We start from the raw sequence: 16,252 nt of genomic DNA, 5'->3' as shown, positions 1-16,252 counted from the left end.
CGTGAGCAGAGTTTTGATTTCTGGCAGAGGTTAGCTGTTAGCTGTTAGCTTAGCCCCGCGCTCCTCCCCCCTCCTCCGTCACGGATGAGGGCTAAAATGACAGCTAACAGCTAGAGTGCAGGTTCTGCGCATTCTGTCAAACATGGCCGGAGACTTGTGGAGTTTCGCGCTGGACAAAGCCGAGCTGCTCTCTGGCCGTATAAGGGAGCTGGTGACGTCTGGACAAGGCGTCGTTCGGGCTCGGTTCGGAGTGGACCTGGGTCTGAAGCCCGAGCTTTACCCGACCTGGGTCATTCTGTCAACGGCTGCGGTGGGGGTGCTGCTGCTGCTGCTGCTTCTGGAGGCGTCCTGGGCCGCTGTCTGCGGCGGCGGAGGAGGAGGCGGAGGTGGGCAGCCGGTCAGGAAAAAGCGGGCTCTCCAGGTCAACCAAGCCGGCGACGAGACGACGAAGGCCGGCTTTAATAACAATAATAACGATAAAAGTGCCAAACCGGAGGAGCAGAAGAAGCGAAACAAAAAGAAAGCTGGCGACAAGGTGAGGAAGTAGGAATGACATTTCTCATCCCGATAAGGGCTGAATTAAAACAAGCGTTTTTCTTTTTTCTCAACGTGTCCCACTAAAGCTGCTCTCTTCAGTGGATAATAATAAAAATAATAATAATTAAAAGAAAAAATGTCATTTGTTTACAACGTTCTTAGAGCTAACATTTTAAGCTAACTACGCCTCCTGTGCGACGAGCATTAGCTTAAACCTAAATCTTAGTTGACATGAATCAATTAGAAATTACAAATAGCGATTTAACCAGTTAGCTGAATTAATAAGTAATGTATGAATTGTCTGTAGAAGGAGGAGAAAAAGAGATGCTAACTAGCTGCGTGTTGCTAACTGACACGTCATTGGTAAGGTTACAACGTCAGGTAGTGAAAGACTGCATGAATAAAGCCGGGTATGCCCCCTAAAGCAGGCTCTGCTCTGTTAAACACCTAATAAATAATTTTAAATACAAAGACGGTGAGAAAAGAGGGTTTTAGCAGTTCTTCTGTATCTTTTCATACAACAGCTACATTAAATATTAGTACAGAAGGGCACCGATCGTTCAAGGTTTTTAAAAGTAACTTTATGTCGTTCGGTTTCCAGCTGTGTTTCTTTTATGAAGTCTTAAATTTCCATGTTTATAATTAATTCTGTTCTAAAGTCTGAACATGAGGACACATGTTCGTTTAATTTCCTTAGCTTTCAAAATGGATGAAGATTAATTTAGTGCATATTTATAAAATGAATCCTTTTTATTTATAAAAATGAATCACTTCTTTTTCCAGCTGGGGGGGGAAAGGACAAAGTGGCTCTAATTGAATTGAAAAGGTCGCCGATCCCTGCCTTAAAGCAACAATATTCCTTTTTAATTATTAACCAAGGTCGTTTTCATGAATTGAAACTCTTATTTTCACACATAAGCCTGTGGCAACATTTTAAAAGCTCATCAGTGAATGTTTTGATGTAATAAAAGGTTAATATGAGGACTATACATTTAAGCGTGAAAGACAAAGTTCATCCAAATCACCACGCATGTTCTTAACAAGCAGACTTTCAATGCACACTGCCTTAACAATCACAGTTGACCAAACGCTGCATCCCGGCCGATGTTGCACACATTATTGACCGTGACTGGTCTGCCTTGCAGCCCCATACGTAAGAGTAAGGCGCTGTGTATTTTAAAACCTTTTCTACCAGAACCAACGAGAACTTCCTCAGCAATCTGAGCTACAGTAGTTCATCTGGTCGTGCCAACTTTCGCCTTCCCATGTGTAATATAACCCTGTTGCTGGTTCCTTCTTTGGACAACTGCAGACTGGGAACAACCTAGATAAAGCTGCAATTTTGGTGATGCTCTAACCCCGTCACCGCGCTACCACCTTTGGCCCTTTTCAAACTCTCTTGCATCCTTACGTTAGAATGTTTGATGGTTTAGTGGTTAGAGCAGAGCGTTTGCGTTCTGAGAAGGCTGCAAGTACCCGGTTCGAAACCCCAAAGATTGCTACTATGAGTCCCTGAGCAAAACCCTTAACCCCAGGTTGCTCCCCAGCCGCTGTAAAAGCTGCCCGCTGCTCCCTAAGGGATGGGTTAAATTTAGCCTAAGACAAATTTCATTGAAATGTACAATAATGCAGTGATAAATCTAATATGTCCCAGTCAGTTCAATAAGGGAGATATCATCAGCGTCACTTACTCCGCTGCGTCAGCGGTGACAATGCTACGTTCCATTATCTCGCTGGATTGTTGTTTTCCTCTTTTCTTAAGCACACAAACATTAGAACGAGTGTTGTGCCGTGCCTTTCTATTACAGAAGACTCAGTCCAATGGACAGCCACCGGTCGTTGCTCAAGAGGAAGTTAAAGCGACTGTTGCAGCGTCTGAAACCGCCACGGAGATCAAAGCCGAAAAGATACGGCCAAAATTCAGGGGAACCGAAACTGTCGCTGTTGAACAAGTAAGCTCCCCGGTTTTACTGTAAGGTTTATCTTGCAACGGGCTTCAGGGGACGCTAACCATAAGTGTGTTTTAGGTGCATGAGGTGCAGGCTCCGGTGCAGACGAAAAAAAACAAGAAGAAACCTAAGACCGAGGCCAAACCGGTTCAGCCTTTGTCCACGAGTGATGGGAAAGAACCCGACGATGGTAGGTCTCCGCTGATGGAGGGAGGGTAGGGGGTGTTTAAGTTCAGTTGTCATTTTCTAATGATTTAAAGTGTTTAAAAAAACTTGGCCAGCCCAGTGCCCTGCAACCTGCAGTATTAACTACTGGTACTGGTACCCGTCCGATACCAGATACCAGTATCAGACGGGGCCCCGATCCAGCACTAAAATGGTGGTATCGGTATCGGCGAGTACCAACAAATAGGGCACCGATACTATTTTGGTGTTTGTATGTCACTTGAACAAATCCTTCTCTCTCCCGACTAGTATTATATATGTTATATAAGTCCATGAAAGTTGCACTATTTTGGCATTTGAGAGCCAAAACTCAGGGTTTAAAAGAGATTATTCAATTATTAATGTAATTTTACTGTCTTACTGTTGTCTACTATTAATACATGTTATAATTTCACGAATATTGCACTATTTTGGCCTTTGAGAGCCAAAAGTTTATTCAACTATTGTCACCCATTCCAGGTAGGCAATAAAAAGTTCTACTACCCTAAGTAGTATGCAGGTATTCATATATATATATATATATATATATATATATATATATATATATATATATATATATATATATATATATATATATATATATATATATATATATATATATATATATATATATATATATCAATTTCACAGAGCTTTATTGTTATTAAAGCCGGCCTTCGTCGTCTCGTCGCACAGCCAGGTATCGGGTATCAGGGCCAAAAAATGGCATCGGCGCAACACTATTATTAACACCACTTACACTATCTCACATTTTGTGACGTTGCAACTACAAAATGCAAAGTATCTTTTTTTTTTTGGGACTTTACGTAATAGACCATAACTAAATCCCACATAATGTTGACGTAAAAGGACAAAGATACTTACTGTTCAAAGTTTTTTTTTTTTTTTTTTTTTTTTTTTTTTTTTACAAATAAAAATCTAAAAAGTGCCTCTGGAGGTTTGTTGTCAAATAGTAGTGAGCGAACTTCAGAACGAGGACCCCAGAAGCACAGCAGACTGGTCAGGGGTGAAGCTACACAGACGTTTGAAGCCGAGTGAGAGTAGGAACTAAAATCACAACCCTCGAATATGTTGGGAGCGCTTAAAACGACTGGCCGGGCTAGAAAAACACGACTCAGAGAAGCAACTAAGATTCCCACGGTATCTCTGGAGGATCTGCAGCTCAGGTGGAAGAATTGCTCGACAGGACAGCCGTTAGTTTGAAGACTTTATGGCTAAACATACAGTCAGAGCTGTCAGGAGAAGAGTTGGGTCAACATAACCATTTATTATAATGGCCTTAAATGAATTTAAGAGTCTTTGTCAACTCTTGAAAATTGATATAAAAAAAGTCTTAAGAAGAAAATGTTTTTATCCTATTGATAGTCGCATAATCATTCCTTGTCGCTTTATGTCTGTCTGTCTACAAGGTGCATGGGAGACTAAAGTCAGCAACCGAGAGAAGAGACAACAGCGAAGGAAAGAAAAGGGTTCCGAGGATTCTGGTAGTCCGGGAGGCGTTGAAGCGTACAAACCTCACGTCGACCCGCCCGCCGCCTCAGTAACCGGCAAGAAGAAACGAGGAAACAACGGTAATCGCCTGCTGAGGACGCAGCTCCTTCTGTTGTTTTTAAAACAGGAGAATCTGATGCAACAACCCACGTGCAGCTAAAGCGTGTTTATTTACACGGTTCTTAACAAATTCATTCTGATGTCACCAAGTCAACACAAATGCACTTATTTCTAAAGTATTATGTCTAAAGTCTATTTGCTCTTACGATTGATACAGAGAACCAGCAATCGAGACCGAGCACAAAGGGAGACCCAGCCAGTGGCAAAGGCAAAGCTGAACCTTTGAGCTGTACGTCTGTTCTCTTTATCTCTAACAAACTTTGACGTGTTACATCTTAATGAGGAGGCAATCTTTAGAAGAAAATATAAATTTTGAGCTTCTATGGCAATTAAACGTCACTTTCTTTTGCCGTTCTGCAGCGAATAAAACTGCATCAACAGCATGTTTATATAACATGACAACGTTTTTAATGTAACGTATTAGCTTTATGCATTTCCTTCTTTTCACTACCACTTGTGCTGTAGCTTCTTCCCCCGCTCGGAAAGTAGAGCCCACGGTCAACGGTGGAGGCTGGTCTGACGTCTCGTTGAAGGCCAGCGGTCCGAGTGGCTCTGTGGAAGGAACCAAGTGGAGCTCCGTATCTGCGTCGGCACGATACAGACCCCAGACTGACCCCCAGCCCTGGACCCAGGAGTCTCAAGGTACCGCTGTGCTTAACCACATTCATGTTTCTCACACACGCCTTTAAAAATCTTTTAATAGGATGTGTTAGATCAACACAAAGTGGGGAGTTTTTCTTTCCCACTGTCGCTTCATGCTTGCTCAGTATGAGGGATTGCTGCAAAGCCATGGACAATGCAGACGACTCTCCCTGTGGCTCTACGCTTCTCCAGGAGTGAATGCTGCTTGTCGGGACTTTGATGCAATCAACTGGTTCCCTTATATAGGAAATTCTTGACCAATCTGTATAATATGATTGAATTTGACTTTGTAAAGTGCCTTGAGATGACATGCTTCATGAATTAGCGCTATATAAATAAAATTGAATTGAATTGGTGCATCCAGTAAGATGTCAAAAAGTTTGGGGTACTGTTTTAAAACAACTTTAGATTTCTTCACAGCTTTCTCCCTGTCCTGTCCGCGGTGCTCCTTGATCTTCATGTTGATGTTCGTTCATTATTGTCCACAGAACAGCTGGATTTATACTGAGATTAAATTGCACACAGCTGGACTCTATTTACCAGTTCGGTGACCGCTGAAGGAAATCGATTGCATTGGACTTTTATTTTGAGGTGTCATATAGTGCTTAATAGAAACGTACCCTACACATTCAGGCTATGGCTTTATGACTTACCTCTTTTGGTTCTGATAAGACTGTAACAAATGACAGCTTATTGCATCTGTAGAGACTTTAGAGGTGTTTTTTTTCTTCTTCTTCTTCTTCTTTAGAATTAGTTAAAAAAGTACAAATGATACTTTAGCAGATACGTTTACTGTTTTTAAAATAATAAAAAAAAAAAAATTGTGCTGCTAATGACCTAGCTGCTTTAGAAATGGTCATTCAAACACTGTCATTCTGTCCGTGTGTTTTTTGCAGCAGCTTGGAGCAGCGTGGACGGCAAGATGAAGAAAATGGCCTTTTCTGTCCTGCAGCCAAACTCCACAGGTTGGTGTTAGCTAATCTGCTCTACTTCCTGGTTTCGTTATCCAGGAACTAAAAAGAAGGCTACTGTCAAGCCTCACTTCGTAAGCCACAGTAGATTTTAGCCTTTTTAGCCTTACCAAAAAAAAAAAAAAGAATAATACCCCACTTTCTCTCCTAGATGCATTATCAACTTCAGCTAAGATGCAGTGGGTTAACCAACCCAGCGTTGATGATCAATGGTCCGGATTCAGTGAGTAGCTACTATTGCCTTCTCCCCCCCCTCTCTCCCTAAATGACGCCAACTTGTTTATAAACCATCTGTTGGGGTGTTCTTTATTTCTGGTGTCTAACCTGCGACTCCTGGTTACACCTTTTTGCAGAGGGGGTGGCAGCAGATTCCACCTCCGACTGGAACGCCCCAGCAGAGCACTGGGGAAATTACGAAGAGCCTCCTGTGCCGGTGGCAGCAGCAGCAGCAGCTACTCCGCAGCAGGATCAGCCCAAGGTTTTAATTCTCCTACACACACCAGTAGTTGTTGCTCATACTATGCATCTGTTGGGGGAGGAGGAGGAGGAGGAGGAGGAGGAGGAAGCACACAAGTCATAGCTCTGTGCATATCTCAGTTTTGGGTTCAGGGTTCAGCACGTGGTCAGTTAAGCGGCAGAAGAAAAGGATAAGGGGATTGGTATCTTGCTATCTGTTCTTTTAAATAGATAGCCTTGCATAAATATATAGAATATTTTTTTTTTATATATATAAATATTAAGGGTCTCTAAGGTTGCAGGCCGTAAATTTACCTCAAAATGAAAAGTATTTTGAAGCTTTTTCAATGAATTTAGCAGTGCCCCCTGCTGGCCATTAGCCAAACAAAACGCCTTTTTTTTTAAGGTGGATCTCTTTTTTTATGAAAATATTCCAAAATTAAATAAGTGTTTGCTCTAAAGGAGAAGTAAATAACTTCTGCCTGCGTGAAAATAGGGAGGAAAAATAATACATACCTGTCACAACGTTGTTTGAACAGCGTTTGGTACTCGTTATTGGACTCGTGCCGCTAATGTGTGCATCTGGATTCTTAACACACAGAGTGCTATATTTCATTGCTGAACTCTTTTCCTTTCTCTCAACTTTCCTGGAATACTTGTACATGGTTACATGTCAGAAAACTACAGTTTTGAGTATCCTGCAGGGTTCCTGCGGATCCTTAAAAAGTCTTAAAAGGCATTGAATTCTGTAATATAAAACTAAGGCTTTAATTGGCATTAAAATGTCTTAAATCAGTCTTTCTTAGGTCTTAAAATTGTTACCAGGTCATAAATAGGATTTTATTTTTGTAATCCTTACCAAACAGTAAAATAATTGACACAATTATAATTTTTTAAATTTACCGAACGGCTCAATGTAACCATTATTGGTTCCGTCCCGATAGGGGAACCAATAAAAACTGTTGCGGCCGGACCATAGCTGTGAAAAAGAGTTGGCACTGGTTATGTTGTGGTTTTATAGTTTATTTTAGTAGGGAACAAAACAAAGTTTGTGAATTCAGTTCAGTAGTTGTTAAAAAATATATCTGTAATTTGTGTTTTTTAGCTTTCTTCCTATATGGAATGTTTTTAAAAATTTTGAACATGTCTACTGGGCCAGAAAGTAATGGTTTATGTGAAAATAAACATTTGGGTGAAGTTGTCGCAACCAGGTTTATCTTGTTTATCGTGAAGTTGGTCTTAACTTTTTATTTCAAGTGGCATTAAAAAGTATTGAATTTAACTTGCCTTATGCTGTAGGAACTCTGTCCTGTGTATTAAGAACGGGTGATTTTATTATTGTTATTTCAATCGAAGGTATCAGAAGACGAGAAGGAGATTGACGATCCCTCGGAGGGAGCTGCTAAATCTAAGAAGAAGAGGAAAAAGAAGAAGAAGACAGAAGAAGAGCCTGCTTCTGATACCCTGGTAGGAAACGCCATTTTTTTTTTACGAACTTATTTGAATAAGAATAATTTGTTAAATTAAGCTGTTTTTTATTGTAATCCTTTCTTTGCATTTGATTGGTTATAGACTCCAAGTGCAGCCTCTGTACACAGTGCAGTAACCAAAGCCCCGGAGCATCCTGCGCTGCCCTTACAGAATACCAGCATATCGTCCTCTCAGAGTGAGTTCAGGCTCGTTAAATCCATGTTAATTCACAGCTGGCAACTCACAATACTGATCTTTTAACTTAAAGTGTCTCTTTCCATCCATACGCCAAAGCGTTTAACTCTAAACTCCCCCTCTGTTGTGTTGCCTTCTCCCAGAGAAGTCTGAGCCGACCGTCGAACCTCAGAAGCCCTCCCAGAAGAAGAAGGTCCGACGGGAAACTTGAAGGAACAACACAGGTCTCCACAAACGTTATGCAAATGATTGTTAGGCGTGTCACATGCAATAATTACCAGGTACAGTTTCTGTCTTGGATGCGTAACATTTAAATAGCAACAAGATGACAGCGAGCAGCAGATTCAACCTGCTGCACTGAGAGGCGGTCCTATGGACTGGCAATTGTAACTAATTTTGCACTATTTGCTAAACCGCAAAGAGAGGCAGCCTTTCAGGTGGGCTTTTAGTAATGCTACATGTTAAATGGTTTTTGGAAATGTATTTCCTTCTTTGTTTAATTTTTTTTTTTTTTTTTTATCTGAGAGGGCTTTATGTAATTGTCGACCCCAAAAAACTAAAACACGGGTTTTTACAAAGTCTGGAGTTTGGTTTGTCACCCAAACTTTGCACTTTGTGTTCTTTGATCTCCCACTGCCTCTCTGCAATTTTCGTAAGTACTTTGTGTCGAAGGTAGAAGGATATTACCCCCCCCCCCCCCCCCCCCCTGCACGCTCAGATGTTCGCTGACGGACTCAAGAATTTCGTTAGGCTCTAAACCGATGGGAAGAGATGGCTTTCATAGATCAGAAACATTTTCCTGTTAATTAAAGAATAGCCTCAATTTGTCAGCAGAAACTAATAAGACCCATTAGACACCAGTTATGGTAATATCACAGTCCCAGTCAGAAGTTTACATACACTCATCATCTGCATGAATGTCAATATTCTCAAGCCTTTAATGGTTGTTTTTGCTGTTCTTATTTCAGATTCAGTGATTCTATAAAGTACAACCTTTTTTAAGGATTTAAAAACCAGGTCTGGGTGTTCAAGGTTGAACTCATGAGGATTTTTCTTGAAAGTCAAAATTACACAAACAAGCTCAAATATTTACATACGCCACTAATATTTAAATATGAGTCCCCTTGCAATGTTCAGGAAAACTTCAATTTTTTTTCTTTTTTTTTCGGATCCATTAACCAGTTCCAGGCATAATTCTGGCTGCATATGTGACCCCTCTTCTTGACAGAAATGGTTACTTTTAAGGTGATCAGTTTCCTGATAAAAGATCCAGCTTTTCAGCATAGTCCATACATTTTCAATAGGATTGACTTTGGGCCAATTTCAGAAATGTGTTATAGATTTTTTTTTTTTTATTGGGGGAGAGATTATCTTCCTGTTTTAACAACCAATTGTGTCCAACCTTCAAGTTGATTTGATGTTGAAGGATTCAGAGGTGGTTCTCTATCTTTCTCATCCGACCCATTTTGTCCAATGCACCAGTACCATTTAGATCATAATTCTGCCACCAACACCGCCAAGCTTATCAGTTCTTATGGTCTCTGACCTACTTACTTAACTTGACTCCTCCAAACATGCTTCTCATCACTGTGGCCAAACGGCTCAATCCTTCTTCTTTCCCTCACAATAAAACAGTTTATTAGGCTTGTCTTTGTTCACTAAAGCCGAGTCTGTGCCAGAAAAAAATGATTTTAATAAGCAACCAAACTGAGACAGGAATAGTGGTCTAATATCTTGACAAAAATATGCCAGAAACTTTTTGAGTCAACAAAAAGTTTGGTTTCTGCAACTTGCTATGGGGATTTCAAAATAAAAATTATTGGAAAAGTATGTACATTATACATGCATTTGAGACTGTATGTATAACTTATAAGAATTCAAACATGTGCTCCTAACTTGTGTTTTTAAAATTAACAGCCTGGGATATAAACCCTCCACCCTGCCAAAATATGGTTGAAATGAATCAGTAAAATCCCAAAAGCATGATGACATTCATACCCATGATGAATAAATACACGCTTCTGACCAGAAATAAAAAACGAATTTAAAGTTATTATCTAAAGTAGAGAGAGAATACCTGCAGTCATTCTGTTTGTTGTTTCTTATTGATTTGTTTTACTACAAACGGCAGAACATTTCAGTGGAATCATTAATATTTCACGATTGCATGTTTGATTTAGACTACTGAACCCATTTCTCTAAATCAAACATTGTAGTATGACGGTAATTAAAGCATTCCCACCCGCCTATAAGGGTGATTAGTTAAATAATCTGCACTTAAAACGAATGGATGTTCTATTAAAATGGGTTTGTTAATTATTTTATGACATTCCTTTGTCTACAGACAGTCCAAAATGTGGTCTTGTCATATTGGTGTTTAATAGTTGTAAGACAAAAATTGCAGACTTACCCTAATTTCTTCCCATCCAATGATGCTGGGACTGATAACATTCTTGGGCTGGAATAACATTCTTTAGCTGAAGAAAAAAATAAATAAATAAATAAAACATTAAATTTGGTTTAATATTTAGAACATTTTTAATTCCATTGAGATCGCAGTAACTGGTAGAAGCCACCAGGGGGCCCCATGACTAAAGCTTTTGGTTGATGGGGTCAAGCGATGAAACTGTAACATCACTAAATGCTGTCTTTCTAATTCTATCAATGTTATCACTATGATTAAGTCTACCCTTTTCTAAGTAGCTTGTGTGCTTTTTTTTTAAAAAAAATGCTTTCTTCTGCGTTCTAAATGACTTTTTACAGGTATTTTTTCCAGTCTTTTGCTAGAAAAAGCCACGCCATATGTATTGATTGTAAGGGCTTTTTTCTAGTTTGGTGATTGCACTGTGCAGAAACCTGTATAGAGGTTGTTGTTGTTGTTTTTTTAATTGAGAATGAATTGTTTGTAAACTTTTTTGTCAAATGTGAAACTTTTTTTTTTTCTTTTCTTCCAAGAATAATTTTTAAGGGGAACGTTTTTTTTTTTTTCTTTTTTCTGGAAATTAACTGAAAAAAATAAATAAATTGTGACATGGGAAAATTTGAATTCTTCATACAAGTTGTTTGAACTGAGACGTGTACGCACACATACACATGATTATACATTTTGAAGACATTTCTTTCTATTGCCTTAATCTGCCATGTAGAAAGTCCATTGGGAGTCGTTTTTATGACAAGTTTTTACGTGTTTTGTTTTTTGCATGATTTTGGTAATCCTAGTTGTGGTTGGAGAGACGAAAGACCAGTCATTTTTACTTAAACTATTTTGTTGTAGAGTTCCTTTTTGTTATAAATACCGTAACAGACTTTTGTCGGACGAAAACCTTGCAAACTTCAATCTTTCTTTGAGCAACCAGTTTATTCTGACTCTTGAAAGACTCTTAAAACATTAAAATATCAATAGACTGGTGGTGATTAACGTTTGTAAATCTGAAATGATGTTACACTGTGGTTTCACGTTCACTTTTTACCAACAAGTGAGATGATTTCTTGTATTTATACAGATGTCAAAAAAAATCTTTTTGTGGATGATTTTGTTATGGACATCATAATGATCTTTCTATGTTTGTCTGGGAAAGAATTAAATGAGAAATGCTTCATATCACTTTGTGGATTTTATTTTTCCTGATACTAAGGACTTTATACAGTAAACCTCATTCCTGGGCACCCATAGTAAAGCAAGGCAGCTTCATTTGTGAAGCACCATTCATACACAAAGTGCTATATATTAAAATAAAGGAACAAAGGTTTCAAAAAAATGACATCAATAACAAGAAATATAGTAGTGTCACACTCAGGAACTTTGTGGGGACAGAAATTAAAAATGTCATCAGCATACATGTTAAGAATTGTAGAACGCCATATTCTGAGATAGGGATATACAGGACTGTCTCAGAAAATTAGAATATTGTGATAAAGTTCTTTATTTTCTGTAATGCAATTAAAAAACATGAAATGTCATACATTCTGGATTCATTACAAATAAGCTGAAATATGGCAAGCCTTTTATTGTTTTAATATCGCTGATTATGGCTTACAGCTCAAGAAACCCAAATATCCTATCTCAAAATATTAGAATATCGTGAAAAAGTATACTAGTAGGCTATTCAACTAATCACTTGAATCGTCTAATTAACTCGAAACACTGCAGGCTTTCCTGAGCCTTGAAAAACACTCAGCTTGGTTCACTAAACTAAATCACAAGTATGGTAGTGGTTAAGAGACGACATAAGATTGTCACAGTAACTGGTGTACTGACCATGGCATTACTGTCCTTGATTGGCCTGCCAATTCCCCTGACCTGAACCCCATCGAGAATTTGTGGGGTATTGTGAAGAAGAAGCTGAAAGACACCAGAGCCAACAATGCAAATGAGCTAAAGGCCGCTATTGAAGCATCCTGGGCATCCATAACACCTCAGCAATGCCACAGGCTGATTGCCTCCATGCCACGCCGCATTGATGCAGTAATCTGTGCAAAAGGATTCCCAACCAAGTACTGAGTGCATTAATGGGCATTTTCAAATGTTTGATTTTGTTTTTACTTGGTCTGAGGAAATATTCTAATATTTTGAGATGGGATATTTGGGTTTCTTCAGCTGTAAGCCATAATCAGCGATATTAAAACAATAAAAGGCTTGCCATATTTCAGCTTATTTGTAATGAATCCAGAATGTATGACATTTCATGTTTTTTAATTGCATTACAGAAGATAAAGAACTTTATCACAATATTCAAATTTTCTGAGACAGTCCTGTAAATGAATATTAAATAATACTGGCCCAAGAATGGATCCTTGTGGAAACCCATATGATGTTTGTTCAGATTTATAACTAGTCAAAATAGACAATGTAGTTTTACTCTGCAAAGTAACAAAAATTTAACACAGTACCTGAGAATCCCCACCGACTGTTCTACTCTGTCAATCAGTATGTACGGATCAATTGTGACAAGTGAAAGAAATTTTTGCACTACCAAGACAGATGCTTTTGATTTGTAAAGTCTAATAATAAATTAATCTTCCATTGCAGTAACATAATCTCACACTAAAAAAAAAGAAAAACCCTTAATTGAACTGCTTAGAAATTCTGCAGTGCCACAATTCCTATGAAGTAGAAAAGTTTTTATGTATTTTTTGCATGTTTTTATTTTTTATTTTATTTTTTTGCATACTTCATTAAATTGATCAGGGAAAATGTATCTGTCTTCCATGACATCCTCTTTTCCTGGACTATAAACATATGAAACACTGGCCTTTTTACCTTGGCTGCTCTTGATAATGGGAAAGATTAGCAAACATGTAATTCAAGTAAGACGGATGTGTCCTGAATCCCTAATCATTTCTGAAATGTCAGGAAATTGGTATAAGAAAAAATAGTTTAAGTCAGAACAATACTAAGGAGTTCCAAAAAAGTGGAACTGAATGATTGTCCAACCTTATCTTACTGTCAGTGCAGTGAAGAGGACGGATTGGAAATGTTCAAAGTCACTGAGAACTGCTGCATAATCATCATTTTTGTTTCAGATAAGGCCACTTCCATGATCAACATATTTATTCGAAGACTTTTTAAACTCAATAAATACTGAGGGAGCTTTATTTTCCCAGATAGTAAGAAAAACATATTCTTTAAGGATTCAAGCTCCTAACAGTTATGAGGTATTCATTTGATTTAGTTGGATCTGTAGGATTACTAAGAAGTACAATAAATCACTTTTACGAAATGTTCTCTGTGATATTAGAAACACGCTGTCTGAGCAGAGTGATTTGTACTTTCACAATGTTGCCTTGTATCATATGTTTATATTCGCTGTTGAGCTAAGCATAAAATAATCCTAAATGAGTAGAGAATCGACAGTATGTTTCGGTCCAAATGTGTGTCAGTAGCCGTGCTTTTTTCCCCCGCCGAGGCCGAACTGCTGCCTCAGTCAATGTGTCGAGGCAGTCGAGTGGGATGTTACTCACAGACCCTGACCCCTTTTACTGCATCTCTTTCTCTCTCGCTCTCATCTCTTATCTCTTGGTTCATTTAGGATTTAGCAGCTTTTAATCTCTCACAAGCTCCAACTCTATGTGCATTCAGCTGCACCTCGCTGGATCGTCACAGTACATCCTCACATTCTGAGATAGGTGATTGCTCAAAAAACAACTTTAAAAACCTCCTGTAGCTATTTTAAGAAACACGTGATGCCCAAAATCCAGAGGCTTTTTTCGTTAAAAGCGATTGTTTTTGCAAATTTAACTTAAAATATCTAAATGCATTTAAATTATCTGGTAGTATCCATGTTAATTTTCTAATAACTGATTGAAAAATTGTTTCAAGATTTTGGATTTTCAGTAACATTAGAAGCTCTGCATTGTGATGGCTGAAAACATGGAAACAAAACAAAAAATAAAAAATGGACTGTGGAAATTTAGATATTTGTTTGAATTGCGTTCCAGCGTTAAATGAGGTAGCCATGTCATTTGAGAAGAGGAAAATCCCCAGTATGACTATGACGCAGTTCACCTAACAGAAGCTTAGCCCTGTGTTTACTGGTGGCCCCATCTGGCCGGCTTGGTTCAGGACAGCAGCACAGATTGACGTGAAACTAAGTCCAATCCCTCTGTTCAGATGTTCCAAAAATAAAAATAGATTTGGCATTTTTCTTTTGGAAGTGACTTAAAGGGAAAAATAAATGGAAAAAGAGTGAGTGGTAGCTCTGTTTTCGCTTTTTCTTCTGTGGTTTGGATTGGAAGGTTAAAGAGCCGGGTGACAAGTGCTGTTAAAAAGTATTGGCCCCTTTACAAATTCTGCTTTTATGTGACTCTTAAATGTTTCAGAACTTTAAACACATTTTTAAAATCAGATGAATAAATCCATATTAAATAGAAAATGCAGTTTTCAATTTATAATTTTATTTATAAAGGGGGGAAAATGCTATCTTAACTTACATGGTTCCATGGGAAAAGATAATCATTCCTTGTTAAACCATGAATTACTGATTATTAAACCCGTATTTTATCCTAATTTTGTTTCACTAGCTAGGCTGCATTGTTGCCGTTCCTGTCTGACAATAAAAAGGCTACAACATCTGAACAAGCAACACATAGTGCCCTGATTTATTCAAGAATAGATTAGAAGCAAAGACACTGGCATATATCAGTCTGGATTAGAAAGCCATTTGCAGTATTGCAGACTTCTGTGAAATGTTCAGTCCGAATGTTCTTTGGACTGGAAAAAAATGTGTATCCCGTGACAGAGTAAGACTTCTTTTTTCAGAAAAAGAACGTCATATTGACAATCAAACATTGTAATGGTAAATCGGTTTGCCACCTTAAACTCAGGCGCACTTGAGTGACATGCTATAGGCAGCAGGAAAATGATCCATACATGACCAAGTCCACCTCTAAATACCCCAAACAAAACAAAATGAAAGTTTTAGAGCGGCCTAGTCAAAGTCTGGATTTAAATTGGATTAAGATGTTGTGCTGTGAACCTAAACAGGAGGTTTAAACCTTTCTACCCTTCAATCTGGCTGAAATAGAACTGCTCTGAAGAGTGGACCAGAATCTCTTTTCATGTATGTAGTTGAAAATAACGGAAAAAAAATGGATTATGGGATTTAAATGTGCTCCAGCATTAAATGAGCTATCAGAAGAGGAAAATTCCCAATCTGACTATGACTATGACCCCTATGATTAAAACATACACACACACACACACACACACACACACACACACACACACACACACACACACACACACACACACACACACACACACACACACACACACACACACACACACATACAATGAAGGTTTTGGAGTGGCCTAGTCAAAGTTTGTGACTTAAATCCAATCAGGAAGCTGTGCCATGGTCTTAAAAGCTAAATTAAATCATCATATGATAACTGTTTTTTTATATTTAGCCTACTCGTGTTATTTTTGAGCAATATCAAAGTTTGTTTAATTTGCTTGTTAACATAAGTGCACCAAAAATACAGAAACAGAAGATATCTGGGAATATAATCCGTTCATGGCACTGTAGGGTTATATTATTGTTGAAAGTATTTGTTTTATGTCTGTCATTTTCTATTTTTTGTTTATATTGTATCACTTCCCCCACGGACATGGAAGCTGGTCAGACATGATGAAATGCTGAAGCCACAAATGGACTATTGTTTACATTGTTACATTGTTTTTCATTTCAATTGTTT

General features: G+C 38.4%; 1 protein-coding gene across 2 annotated transcripts; it reads left to right on the top strand.

Moving 5' to 3' along the window:
- Positions 1-59: 59 nt before the first annotated feature.
- Positions 60-11,657, top strand: mtdha (metadherin a). Of its 2 annotated transcripts, none has more exons than XM_036145207.1 (12): positions 60-535; positions 2,346-2,489; positions 2,565-2,676; positions 4,121-4,282; positions 4,480-4,551; positions 4,788-4,964; positions 5,864-5,929; positions 6,087-6,158; positions 6,289-6,413; positions 7,748-7,858; positions 7,964-8,057; positions 8,200-11,657. In XM_036145207.1, the coding sequence occupies exons 1-12, from the start codon at positions 143-145 to the stop codon at positions 8,265-8,267; spliced, it is 1,596 nt and encodes a 531-aa protein (XP_036001100.1). In that variant the 5' UTR covers positions 60-142; the 3' UTR covers positions 8,268-11,657. The 2 variants fall into 2 exon arrangements, with proteins under 2 accessions (XP_036001100.1, XP_036001099.1); XM_036145206.1 differs by having other exon boundaries at positions 61-535; positions 5,861-5,929.
- The last annotated feature ends 4,595 nt before the right edge of the window (positions 11,658-16,252 follow it).

This window comes from Fundulus heteroclitus, chromosome 13, assembly GCF_011125445.2.
Source record: "Fundulus heteroclitus isolate FHET01 chromosome 13, MU-UCD_Fhet_4.1, whole genome shotgun sequence".
Lineage (NCBI taxonomy): Eukaryota > Metazoa > Chordata > Actinopteri > Cyprinodontiformes > Fundulidae > Fundulus > Fundulus heteroclitus.
The sequence above is the reverse complement of the archived record's forward strand: the minus strand, read 5'-3'. Positions and strand labels throughout refer to the sequence as shown.

Coding starts and splice junctions, on each gene's coding strand:
- mtdha (XM_036145206.1), top strand. CDS start 143: ATGGCCGGAGACTTGTGGAGTTTCGCGCTGGACAAAGCCGAGCTGCTC. Junction 536..2,345: donor AAAAGAAAGCTGGCGACAAG/GTGAGGAAGTAG, acceptor TTTCTATTACAG/AAGACTCAGTCCAATGGACA. Junction 4,283..4,479: donor GAAGAAACGAGGAAACAACG/GTAATCGCCTGC, acceptor CGATTGATACAG/AGAACCAGCAATCGAGACCG.